This window comes from Rhineura floridana, chromosome 1 (assembly GCF_030035675.1).
Source record: "Rhineura floridana isolate rRhiFlo1 chromosome 1, rRhiFlo1.hap2, whole genome shotgun sequence".
Classification (NCBI taxonomy): domain Eukaryota; kingdom Metazoa; phylum Chordata; class Lepidosauria; order Squamata; family Rhineuridae; genus Rhineura; species Rhineura floridana.
Window position 1 is genome coordinate 62,906,280 of NC_084480.1, and position 13,996 is coordinate 62,920,275.

At 38.4% G+C, this 13,996-nt stretch overlaps 1 protein-coding gene across 1 annotated transcript in view; it reads right to left on the reverse strand.

Annotated features, from left to right (window-relative positions):
* Positions 1-4,428: 4,428 nt before the first annotated feature.
* The window catches only part of ELL2 (elongation factor for RNA polymerase II 2), a 58,605-nt gene continuing 49,037 nt past the window's right edge, over positions 4,429-13,996 (reverse strand). The window contains exons 10-12 of the mRNA XM_061622661.1: positions 10,019-10,190; positions 8,709-8,753; positions 4,429-5,892 (exon numbers count right to left, since the gene is read on the reverse strand). Of these exons, the coding sequence (XP_061478645.1) occupies positions 5,776-5,892; positions 8,709-8,753; positions 10,019-10,190 (334 nt within the window). The 3' untranslated portion in view covers positions 4,429-5,775. The remainder of the gene's footprint in view (positions 5,893-8,708; positions 8,754-10,018; positions 10,191-13,996) is intronic.

Below are 13,996 nucleotides of genomic sequence, written 5' to 3' on the forward strand. Positions count from 1 at the left end.
CCCACTTCAGACAGTTGCCTTTCACAAGTTGGAAGGTGACAAGAACTGTGATGAGAGGAGCTTGCATACTCATCTCTGCTGCCCTCCTCACGTTTACCTGTTTCCTTACTGGTAACGCCTGCATAGAGCTCAGGAAATGGTCTAGGATATTTGTCTAGGGACAACTCAAAATTGCTGGGCTAATTCCAGTTAAAGGCCTGGTTTTGGCATTTATTTACCATGCACTAGTTCCATATCATATTTTGATAAACAGACTGCTAGATTCAGTCTCCTTCTTTTCCCTGTATTTTAATTTATCAGTAACTCTGGTTTAGCCTTGACAGTATGTTTGTCTAGTTCCACCTCAGCAGCTACTATTCAGAAACTTTATTTAGTCTTAATGCTTGGCCAACAGGATGGGGAGAGGAAGAGAACAATGACTGTATGTATGGACCATTAGCCAGGAGGACTTGTTAAAACTCATTCATGCCTTATCCTAAAGGAGGGATCTCCACCTGCACAAAACCTTGTGATATTGACATTTTGCTGAGATGTTAGCTTAAGTTAAAAAGGTACCACGTTCTGAATAATCACTTTCACAGCAGGACTGAGACCTTAAATGCTGCAGGAAGACTTCTCCAGCCCATCAGTACATATGGTGTCTCTTTGCAGTATGCACTGTTATGTGAGGAGAAATTTGCAGATCAAGCCCAAAGGTTTTGTTTTGATTTGCCTTTCGATTTAATTCATCCAGACACAGAGCCACAAGTCCTGCCTTTTGTTCTTACACTGGTTTATTATATTAAACCCTCCCACGTAGCACATAGTATTTGAAGTCCCCATTTTCAAAGTAAAAGATCTAGATGAAAAGGTTTTGCAAATTCCATTACAAGACAAGAAGTCTTTTTTTCTGCAAAGAAATTAAGAGTAAAGCAATTTTATAGGTGAGACATGAAGATATTATCACTAGAAGCTAAAATGATGAAAGTGAGGTTATCATACTTTGGACACATCATGAGAAGACAGGATTCACTAGAAAAGACAAAAATGATGGGAAAAACAGGCGTAGAAAAAGAGGAAGGCCAAACAAGAGATGGATTGATTCAATAAAGGAAGCTGCAGACCTGAACTTACAAGATCTGAGCGGGTGGTTTATAACAGATGCTATTGGAGGTCGCCGATTCATAGGGTCGCCGTAAGTCGTAGTCGACTTGAAGGCATATAACAACAACAAAAGTAATGTTTGATTAGTGGTATTAACTTACAGTGAGAGAAGAAACCACATAAATCCTCCAGTCAAATGAATTTACAACTTTATTATGGATTGTTCAGAAGATTTTAAATGTGGCCAGGCATACTTGTATGCTATTACTTTAGACATGCCTTTGTTACCGGAACACATTCAGTAATGGAAGAACCCCTCACCTACTAGTTCTTAGTTAATATAGTTACCGCTGTCCCTGTCTTGGGTCACATCCACACCATATATTTATAGCACATGGCTTTATCCAAAGGATCCTAGGAACTGTGGATTACCTCTCCAGCACCCTTATCAAACTACAGTTCCCAGGATTCTTTGGAGGAAGCCATGTGTTTTAAATGAATGGTGTGGATGTGACCTTGGTGAACGCAAATCTTACCTGATGAGCAGAAATCTACAATGCTGAAGGTGAGGTTGCTGTTCTGGCTAGTCTTAAGTAGTACACTAAAAACATGAGGACTGGTACATATAAATGAATCATTATTATACCACTAATTCAATGTGAGGTCTTAAGGGTTTTCAGTGCTGTTTCAGAGAAAAGTATGCAATGGCAGTTACAATATTGGTGGTATCTTACTAACTCAGTATGGTACTATTATAGAATGGATGGGTACAATTTTGTAACATTATTATTAATTTAGCACCATCAACGTGCATGACCCTTTACAGAACATATAACGAACAATTTCCAGAGAGGAAATGTTAATCTGTTGAAGCAAAACAACAAAGTCTTAAAGGAAAACAAATGCATGTATTGTGGCATAAGTATTTGTAGCCTAAGGTTCACTTTGTCAGTCACATGAAGTTAAATCTCTGTTGACAGGTATACACAAGGCTGCAAAGGAGAAAAATGAAAGGTGGGGTTAAATGGCAACGAGATGCAGAAAGGACAGTTAGCAATAATTTGATTAGTACTTAATTTTATATTAAATGCAATGTACTGGCCCCTTTAAGAAAATTTTCCCCTTGCCGATTGACACTGAGTGCCAAGTGGCTGCAGGGAACAAAAAGGACTGTCAGTTTAATCCCCGCCCCCCATGAATCTGATGTTGCAATGCTATATGAGGTCTTTGGGGGTGGGCTGGGGAACAAAGGGGTGGCTTATTTGTTGTGTAACACTCCTGTTAGCACCACCACCACCACTCCTTGCACTGCCCCTGCTTCTTGCCCCACTTGTATCACACAGTAAGGACAGTGCCATTTAGTCAAACTCAAAGGAGGCTTGGCTGTTACACTAGGGCAGGTCCCCAATCTTCTTCGACCTAGGGGTACATTTAGAACCCAAGAATACCCATTTAACAGAAGCTGGCAATGCCCAGAACCCATCCCCCAAACAGGCAAATTACCTACTAATCCCACCCACCACCTGCACAACAAGCAACCCCACAACCAAACAACTACCTCCTCATTTAACAAAACTAGGGTGGGGTAGGGTGGAAGCCCTGGCAGATTCCAAGGGGTGTGTGTCTGAGAGCGATGTGGTACTCACAGACACCACATTGGGAACCCCAGGTCAATGGATGATAGCAAAGAGGAATTATCTGGTTGTTGCTGACAGTCAAAAAGGTGCATGCCAGGAGATGGAGGGGAGAAACTGAGGGCACTTTGTTTTATTTCCTGCTTAACCTGGGGCCAGTCCTTATATTACTGAACACAAACTAATGCAGACAGGTCAATGGTGGCATATCACCTAAAGTTCATCTGCTCCACGGATGCAATTTAACTTTTGGGGAATTCTTGGAATAGTTTGCTTGACACAACTGATAAACAGCTTGGACAAGTCAAAACACAGGAGCAGAACCCTGTTTAGCAAGTCATACTTTCACACAGCAATTTTTCTTATTAGCCTCCAAAGTAAATTTGAAGCTTGTCATGTCTAATTGAGCTGGAAGATAAAATTATACAGCAACACACCAATGAACAGTATTAATTCCAAGGTGGCTTCAAAGACTAGAACAAAGTTGCTGTTGTTACTATTACTTTAAAATAATGAACTGAGAAGACATTATCTACCTAAACCCAATACTTTCCTTTCCTTATAAATTACACCAAACTGCACAGTTCAGTAGACCATGGTGACTTTTTAAACTGTCACAATCCACCAGCCCACAGGTGATTTTTTTTGCATACTAATTCCTGTTTTATTCTTCATGCCCTGCGGAAGTAGCATTGGTGCTTTGTGATCTCTCTCTCGATTAGCTGTGCAACACTTTGAGCTAAGTAACCTTCATTCCCATTTTACAACTAAGAAATGAGACAGACAGTGATTTGTCCAAGGCCACCTAAAGCAAGGTAATGGTGAAAGTTTCCTTGCCTGCCCTCAGGCTGATGTCTATCGACTTGTAGCAGAATGAGACTTGTAAGTAATGAAATGACAAATGGCAACTAGTCACAAAGAAAAAAGTTAACTCTAATATGTAGCAGAGAAATTACAGACTTGATGTTCATGAGGGTCCACTATGCAAGTTACATTTAAAAAAGCAAACATCAAGTGATGTAGTATAGTTCAGCTGTATATCAATCCATTGTTTTAAAGCTTTTAAATGTATTTTAAGGTCTTTTTATGATGTTTTAAAGTGTTTTTAGTGTTTCTGTTTGCCGCCCTGGGCTCCTGCTGGAAGGAAGGGCGAGGTATGTATAAATAAATAAATAAATAAAGCAAGCAAGCAAGCAAGCAAGCAAGCAAGCAAGCAAGCAAGCAAGCAAGCAAGCAAGCAAGCAAGCAAGCAAGCAAGCAAGCAAGCAAGCAAGCAAGCAAGCAAGCAAGCAAGCAAGCAAGCAGATACACCAAAGAAAAAAAAGGAGATATTGACTTCATATTCTGCTTTCTTGGGATCATGGGTATTTTATAGGCAATGTCTTGTTGTTTTGAAAAGAATCTATAGCTTCTATTAGGACTGAAGGTCAAAACAGGACAGTTTGCATTTACTCCATTATAGATTAGTAGTATAGAAAGTCATGCTAAAATGACTTTTGCTTTGCTGAAATGCTGTGAAGCCTTCCAGTTCATGGCTAAAATAATAAACTATAAAAGAGATTTATCTCATGTTACATGGTCTCCGGTGAAAAATGTACCAGAGCTATAGTCTTAAAATTTGAGCCTTGCTTCTCAGTTATTTACATGTAACATTTATGGTATTTCTAGGAAATGTACATACTCTGTTGTACAGTAATACACAACACCTTAATTGATGCTGGAGACAAGTTTATTAAAGATACTACCAAAATGTTGGCAAACATTCCAAAAAATAAAATAAAATCAGACTTGTAAACATAATGCTTCCCTTTTCAATTGGCAGCACTTTGAAAGAAATATATTAAGACAAAAAGAAAAGACAAATATAAGTCAATTTTGTGACCAAATAACTTATGTTCCCACATGATAAAGTGATGGTTTAACTTAAATTAAACCAATTAACTGCATGAAATGAAAGTTTGTGCTGTCTGATGATCACAGTATTTTATAGTTAAATACATCTTTGTTATATTCCTAACACCCAGGAAAAATCTTTAAATATATATTTCATGTAGGCAATAGCTTCATTGCATATTCTCTTCAAAAATACTTTTATAGCAGTATATAAATAGATCACCTACATGTTAATTTTATAATTTTGTCCCAACACTATATAATTATTTTTGTAAAGTATCAGTTTTTCTTGGATATGAAAGCTGACAAATTGTTGAAGTGGAAATATTTGTCTTCCAGTACAAATGCAACAGTTTTATAGGGAAAAAAACCTGCATTAACACTTGTCAGTTGTCAACCTGAACATTTGGCCTATATAGCAGATTCCTCCCCCCCCCAGAAAATGTGGATGCACACAACCTCTCTCTCTCTCATCCGTGTGCGTACACGCACACACGCGCGCACACACACACGCACACACACACACACAAGGCCACAGATTAGTTCCTATTTTAATGCATTGGGAAGAAGTGTGTTTATGGAGAGATGAGTACAATTCAGATATACAAGCAAACAATGTAAGGCAACCATTGCAGTGGGGGATGAAATCACAGAAATAAGTTACTGTTATTGACAGATAGGTGTGTGTACCCCCCCCACCCACACACACACATTCTTAACCCTTCCCAAACAATGTTTAATTTTTTGTTTTATTTTGTGCAAATTTTTAAACTTTCTACCATTTAAGGCAAATTGTTTTTCATTAACAAGAAAAAGTCAGAAAAACAGGGTTGTATTTATTCAAAAGCTGCTGCTTCTGCTACAATTTATATATTTTTTAAAATGTGCACAACTTCAGAAGTAGAGAAACTGGACCCCCAGTATCCAATGGTAAAATGATTTCCATGGATAAACAAGTAAATGTTAAGGAAAAAGGGACCAGAAAAAAGCAGCTTCAACTATGCAGGGAAGCAACATCCTCACCATCAACAAAAATAGCAACTCAGTCTGCTAATGCTGAAACTTCCACATTAGAGAGATTTCACTTTTTTAAAACCTTAGAGCAAGTCGCATGGAATTTTAAATAAATAATCTTTAGTTTATTCACATCTTCTGGTCCAGAGTCCTAGTGCCATGACTCTGCGTGCCGTTGGTCATATTCACCTATAAGTCTTTTAATGTGAGCCAACTTGTTGTGAAGATATTCACATCTGAACTTTTCTTCATGGTAGTTAGGACTAGACTGCAACAGCAAACAAAAATAAAGTAAGGTTATAATAAATATATATTTTTAGGAAATTTATATGCCATCTTTCCACCTGAAGCTGACAGTATAAAATTCATGAAACAGTATTAACAAGAAATCAAATACAAGCACAAATGAAGCAAAATCAAAGGAAACAAATGGCAATTCCAAAATGAGACATGCACACACACATACATCGCCGCCAACATCATCTTCTGAAACATGCCAATTCACACATTTCCCCTGTCGTGTTCTCAGATCAACCAGGGCTATCAAGGAAGTTTCAGTCACAAAAATGGAGCAGAAGTCAGATTGAGAAGGATCTATATAATCATATTTCATAGAGAAAACCTTTGATTTCAGATCTGATTTTTTTAAAGTTACTCTTTTTTACTTTGCATGTTTTACAACCCATACCTAGATATTTCCATAAATAAGTACATAATTGACAAAACTTGCATAATTACACTGCATAATTTCCTGTATTCTACTCTCTGCCTAACAATGAAGTCATGTGTTTTGTTTAAGGCTAGAGGCAAATCTGGTAACTACTGTATTTTTTTTTAATGAGGGTGCTTCTTTCTCCAAGAATCTTAGGTGTAACTTGAGACTTGCTGCACCTAGCATAGACAAATCCAGTGAAATCTGCTATCTCCATCTTGCAACTGAATCTTTATGCAGACCTTGCAGCTACAACATTAAGCCATTTTTTAAATTATTTTCCCAACTTATTCTCTGCTGTCTGTAACATCTAGCCTGATGAAGAGTTCTGGGGAATGTGAAAGCTTTCTCATTATTTTATAACATTTTAGTTGGTTGTGATAAAAGTATTGCTGAACTGCAGATTTCCATTTTTTTCTAATGGATCAGGACAGCTGCTTTTATGTATAATTAAGAGGTAGTTACCATGTTGAGAAAGTTAGAGCTCTTGACACACACACAGTTTAAAAGGCACATGTCAATAATGCTACTTAAGAAAAAATAGCCAAAGTTTTGTGCACTGTTCCAATACTAAAAGGGCTTTTGAGTTACAGTGGAAGATAGCTGTGCATCATGCTACAGCAGAAAGGACAAATGTCATTTTGTTTCATTATGGGACCAGTTGAGATGTTTATAAAGTGATTAATGTGGACACAAAGTGCTTCTAGGGACATAGTGAATGCAGTGTCTGACCTGTATCCACAAATACAGCCACAGCTTCCCAGAACTGGGGAAAAAAACAGGTCACTGTGCTCATGTGAATTAGACACAGTCACTGCTTCTGCTGCCATGGATGAACCAGGTTACATATTACCTCCTCTACAATGCTGGGTCCTCGTGGTCACTCTTATGTTTCGAATAAACATGAATTGGCCCAGAATTTTTAAGAATTATGTAAAATTCTGGAAGCATGAGGTGCAATACAGGGAATGCTAGATACTTCTAAATCCCACTGGGAAAAAACCCCATGGGAACACAGTTACATGCTTCAAGCTGAAGCTTCGTTTACCTTAGGGGGATTGAGACATGGCTACATCTGGACTGCTCACATTTTATTAATATTCCGTTTGGCACTCTCGCCTTTTCTCAATCACCTGATCACTCCCACGGACACCCACTGACTCACTACAGGGCTAGCTAGCCATGCCTCAGGAAAGCAGATGGGGGTTTATGTCACCCTCCTCTGGCTCTCTCAGCCTTAGCCAGTGGAGCCAGCTAGTGCCACTTCCAGTCCGTGCTTTTCTCTGGTAAGCTTGCCGAAACCCGTTTCCCTTCTTTTCCCCTCCAAACCTTGGAGGTACAGTTAGCTCAACACAATCTGTTTCTTCCCAGGCCCAAGTGACTGCCACATCCCTTTCCAGTCCTGCCCCAGCCCTACAAGTGTTCCTAAGTAATGTGCCAAGGCTTAGAAAAGTGATGTACATGCAAGGTATACAGATGCTCAGCAGAACATGAGGAATTACTCCTTCAGTTTTAAGCAGCAAACAAGGGAGAGCACATATGGAGAGACATATGGTCAATTAGAGCCTCAACGTCACATTTATAAAATTCTCATTGTTTTCAACCCATTTATAATTCTGAATATTTGGGATCGATACCAAGCCTTGGCTGCTACTATGGCTAGAAAATTCAGCTGGCAAGAGAACCTGTGGAGAGTTGTCAACTTGTCAGAAATTGTTCTGAAAATGGAATGCACTAGAAAGCAGGACAACAAGATGTAGTCCACTCATACTTATGAAGATTCTCAAGGCTAATTCACACAGAAGCCAAGCAAAATTATTTGCAACTGACATATTAAAAACAGACAAATAGAAGAGTTTGTCCAGACTGAAAAACAAACTTAATGCAATGAGAATCCAAGAGGTAGGGCAAGAGGCAATGATTCAACATGGTCCCAATATTTAAATACACACATCATAAAACATGTTGCCTAAATATGTTATTTAATCTTTTTCACTGGAAATTTAGAAGCACTAGGAATTTAAACAGTGAAGCTGATCTGAGTACAGGGATTAGGCCTTTATGATGCTAACTAAGCTCTATAATTCTACTAAGCCAGCATGGCACACAGTTTTATACATTCAGTAGGGCCCCACTCATACAGCAGGTTCTGTTCTGGACCGCTGCCGTAAAGCGAAATCCACCGTAAAGCAGAACGCATTGACTAACATTGTCTAAAATGGCGCCTGATAAACGTCGTAAAAGTGGAACAAGAGCTGTAGGAGTGGGGCCTTTCTGCAATTGACAACCGCTGTAGCAGTGGAACGCTGCAAAGCAGAGCACTGCAAAGCGGGGCCTTACTGTACATGGCACATAATATAAATTATACGAACCTGTTTGATCTTCCGATATTCTTGTAAAACTTCCTCATGAAGGATCTACAATTTGAGAGATAAAACAAGGATAAATTGATGCTCACCAAGTACAGCTAGTTATTAACAATTACCTTGAGGATTCACTGAGATAGTGTACCACACCTAAGTACAGTAAGAACACCCAGGTTACAAATTTTGATTTTTTTTCATTCTACCAAAAGCTCCCATTCTCCTCCCAAGAACTGGGAAGATTGGTATTTGGTATCGCCCTTGTTTCTGTCTTTTTCTGTGGTGGTAAATAGCAGAGAGAAATAATCACACAGTGATGGAGCACAAAACTGTCACCAACAAAGAGTCACTGAGCCAGTTAAGACCATGTATAATAGGCTGAGATATGAACAAGATTTTAAAACCAACGTGAAACAATTGTTTAACATCCTGGCTTGTTCTGAAGCTGGTAACCACAATATCCCAGTTTGGATGAATCAGGAACTAAGGTTAATTAGAGGCTTTCTGGTTTGTTCACATTTGTTTGCAGCATGAGCAAAGGGCTTGTTCATCTCTCAGCTTATTAAGCCAAGATATGTTCATCTGAATGTGGGCACTGTCTTTCAACAACAGCAAGCATTTTGACTAGATGCTTTAAGAAGTCTCTTCCCCGTCTATTTTTGTACTAAGCAGAACTCCACAATGAGAAGGTAGGACAAAAGTACCAAGTTTATACACATATCTTGTTGATCCTACCACATCATGAATGTCATCTCTCTCCTGCACAATCCTTTGCAGTTACTAATCATTGGTCTAGGAAATAGTAGTAAGTATTATTTCTCATTCATCTTAAAGTAATCTGAAGGTGCAAGACTGAAGAACCTATTTCCCTAATTATAACTGAAATCAGGGGATAGGAATAAACACTGTAGCTCGGTTTTCTACATATTGCCTGAGAATACTGGAAATCACAAGAAAGATCAATTCATGTATAATAATCGTCCTACAATACTAGTTTAAGCTTCAACAAGGAAAGTAAGGATCCATTCCTTCCTTCCCAAGATGGAGATCTAACAGAGTTTACAAGAATAGAATCAGCTTTTGCCAAGTCTGCAGGGCAGGCATTATTATTATTATTACCACCAATTAATAATTACTAAGAGTTCTTCCCTATAAGTCCACCAAGGAGGGATATGGTGCACACATGGTAGAGTCAAAAGTTTAGATGATAGTTGATAGAACTTAACGTGCACCCAGCAATACTAATGCAAATCATGAGGTAGACCTGCATAAAGCCAAGGCTGTGTCAGCCTCAGAGGAAGGTGGAAAGTAAGTTTTACCTGATATTCTTTAGATCCTGGAGAAAGCAGTTTACGCTGTGCGTCTAGTTTCATAAACTTCCTAGTAACATTCTCCACCCTTGCATGCAAAGTTCTGTATTCATCATATTCTGCGTTGAAGTCATCCTTGTAACTTTGCCGTTGCTCATATGAGACAATTACTATATATTTTCTTTTTAAAAGATATTAAGAAAAACAGGATTTTAAATTCATGGTATCTTAATTTTTTAAAGCTTACAGTAATTCACTTCTCCTTCAAAACCATATCAAGAGATATAAGTTCCTTAATCCTCCCCATCGTAGTGATTTAACCATGTTACCATTATCAATTAGTCAGAATTCACCTTTCTGCAATCTCCATGTTATCTGTCATATTGTTTAAATAAATGTTCATAAGACACCCACTCTATACATCTAACATGCCAGAGAATTGACTTCCGGGAAGGGTGACTTCGCTTGTGCCTGCTTTTGGGACGGGCTCCCGCCTCAAAAGAAGCTTATTCAGATATAAATCAGTCAGAACATTTTTTTTTTGACTGATGAAATTTCTCCCGGGCAGGGAGAAACGTAGAGATCAACCTCAAAAGCCTGTTTTTGTTGGGAGGACTGGATTTCATTAATTTATGAGATAAGGTCCAGCCAACAATGCCGGACGGACTTTCGAACAAGCTCTATCTGCTTAAGCGATACGTTTATCTTTTCTTTAAAGAGAGAACGGACTAACAGGCAAGCACCCTTCTTTCTATTATTTTTTTTACTTGGTTTAAATTGTTGCAGCAAAAGGAGATTTGTCAGATTGATCGGCTTTGGACAGCTTCTGGGTGAGCTATAACTCTTCTCTGTTATCGAAATTAACAGCTTATCTCTGTTTCTGTCGCAAAAAGCTGTCCTGGAAGTGCATTCTAAAGATATACACAGAAGAGGGATTTCTATTCCTGATTTCTATTCCAAGGAATATTATATTGTCTGGGACTATTCTCTTTTTGGTCTATTTTATTTTGACGAATCTGCTTCTTCACGACGCCACTAACTGTTTTGATGCTGGGAACTAAATTTGTTTTGCATTCTTGAACATAGAGAGATAAGGCAGGTTGCTCTGTTTATACTGTGATGTCATCAAGCCTGGAATATTAACCCAATTGTTGCTGAAATAAGAAGTGGTTTTTCTTTATTTTTGTTTTGCTTTGTTTTCGTGGTTTTAAAAATGGCAATCAAGAAAGTGGCTGAGAATCTGGAAGTAACTATGTTTCAGAAAATAATGGATGAGATTGAGATAACGAAACAAACCCTGCGACAGGGTAGTAAGGAGCTGAAAATTGAACTGAGCAAAATGACGCAGGAGTTTAAAGAAATAGGGGATCCTGTGAGAGAGGAGAATGAGATCAGAGATGAGAAAAGAAAAAATAAAGGGAAGATACAAGCCCTGGAGATTGGAACAAATGTGGAATTGGAAAAAGATCTGGAGTTTATGGATTTTAGAAATAAAATCTACTGTTTGGAATTTAACGTTATCTCTGAAGAAATTAATGAAGATATTAGAGATAAAGTTATCAATGGCTTGGATAATCTTCTGGACTGGAATGATGTGATGGAGCTTGATATAGAGAAAATCTATGGAATTAACTGCAGCCATGTGACAATGGAAAAACTCTTAAGAGATGAGCCAGTGCATTTTGTAAAAAAGAAGAACACAGATATGACTTTACAACAGTATTTCAGCAACTTATTCAGAATGGATGGCAAGAAAATATTTGGGATAGAGGAAATTCCCATCAGACTCTTATTATATGACTATGGCTACAACAGCAAGATTATTATGGAATACTGATAATGGAAGATTGGACACTGAAATTACTGGACTTAACAGGACTATTGAAGATGGAAGATGGAACTAATAGGGATAATGGAATAATGGCTATTGAAATTATTGGACCTAACAGATTCTGATGAGATGGATTAATCGAAATGTTTATTTGGACTATGGTTATGACAATAAGATTATTATAATTATTAACGAGATGGATTAATTGACATGTTTATTTGGAGAAAAATTGATAGATATATTTCTTAAAGAATTGAAACCTCTCTTTGACTTTTTGTGGAAAGAATAAAGTAATGTTTATGAGATTTGATGATTAATTAAGATAACTACTGGAGGAAAGTGATTTTATAATATGATTTAAGAGACAGGATTGTTATATATTGTAGACCTACAACTGATTTGATATGTGACAAATGGGAAGTCAACATTTTATTTTTTTTTGTTTAATCATTTTTGTTTTGTTTTGTTTTTTGTCTTTGAATGTTTTATGATTTTGTTTTCTATGTTTTATGAAAATTTGAATAAAATTATTGTAAAAATAACATGCCAGAGAATTTTATGCAGGATCCAAGAATATTAAAACCAAATGTTTGATTTTTTAAATTCTTCTGTGAATACTTGATTATAATTTATATTTCTTAGAATGCAGAATTCTCATGACTACGTTAGACTAAAGACGTGAATAAAAAGCCCAAATGGCTAAGGCTTAAGAAACAGTTACAGTTTCTTATCAGCTACAATTGTGTCAGGAGAAAGATAAACAGCTCCTCATGGAGGATGTTTTACTGGAAAGGCATTTTATGCAGTCAACATACTTGCTCCCCTGGTATCCCTCTCTGCTGGGTTAGGACAATTAGGAAAATACTATAGACTGCCTCCTTTCTGGTCTTCCAGTCTCACCTTAGACCCCTCACTTTATCCAACACTGTGCTGATAAAATTGTTCACCTTTTTTGTTGCTCCAACAACCCTCCTTAAATCCCAAAACTGGCTTCTCATCGGATCCTAGATTCTGCACAAGATTCTCATCCTTACCTTCACAACCTTCCATGGCCTTACACCCTCCACCTTTCTGTTCTAATATCTTGACACATCCCTTCTTGGGGCCTTTTACTCACCCAACTCCATCATCCTCGGCTATCTGAAGGTCTTCTGCTGCCTGAAATGACTTCACCCTTTGCTGCCCCTTCTACCTGAAATTGCTTCCCAGAACACCACCATGCCTCTTCCTTCCTTCCAATACTTCCTCAAACCCAATTTTTCCCCAAGTAATGAAGCCTTTGGAATAGTCCCCTAGTCCCAAAAGCATATTGTAACTAAATCCAAGTGCATTTAACAGAAATAATGGCAACAAAAGGAAAATTCAACTAAACTAACACTGACAGGATTAGATAAAAACATTCTTCCCCTGGTCTTTGAACCCTTTTAGCTGTCCTCTGCATTGCTGCTGCTAACAGTGTTTTTGGGGACAGCAACTGCGAGCCATACCCTCAGATGAGTTTATGGTGAAGTGCAAGACACCATCATCTCAGCTTTTTCTACACAACAGAAGGAGTGTGCACTGCCCAAATAGAACAAAATGGGTTTGTGGCAGTTCCAGTTGATATGCTATAGACATGTGCCAGCAGCATGATTCCAGGGACAAGGGTCACACAAACATGATTAAAGTCATTGCCCTCTCACTGTTGTGTTGTACAGCACCACAATGAACTAGAACATAAGAAGAGCCTGCTGGATCAGGCCAGGGGCCCATCTAGTCCAGCATCCTGTTCTCACAGTGGCCAACCAGGTGCCTGGGGGAAGCCCGCAAGCAGGACCCGAGTGCAAGAACACTCTCCCCTCCTGAGGCTTCCGGCAACTGGTTTTCAGAAGCATGCTGCCTCTGACTAGGGTGGCAGAGCACAGCCATCACGGCTAGTAGCCATTGATAGCCCTGTCCTCCATGAATTTGTCTAATCTTCTTTTAAAGCCATCCAAGCTGGTGGCCATTACTGCATCTTGTGGGAGCAAACCACTGGGTAAGGTTGTGTCAGCATTCTGATTCACAAAATGCAAAATTCCAGAGTGGTCTTTTTTACCCCAAGGGTTGATTATTAGGTTTACTGCATGTATTTAAATCCCCAGTACAGATTGTGGATTTTTTGGATGTTGTTGGAA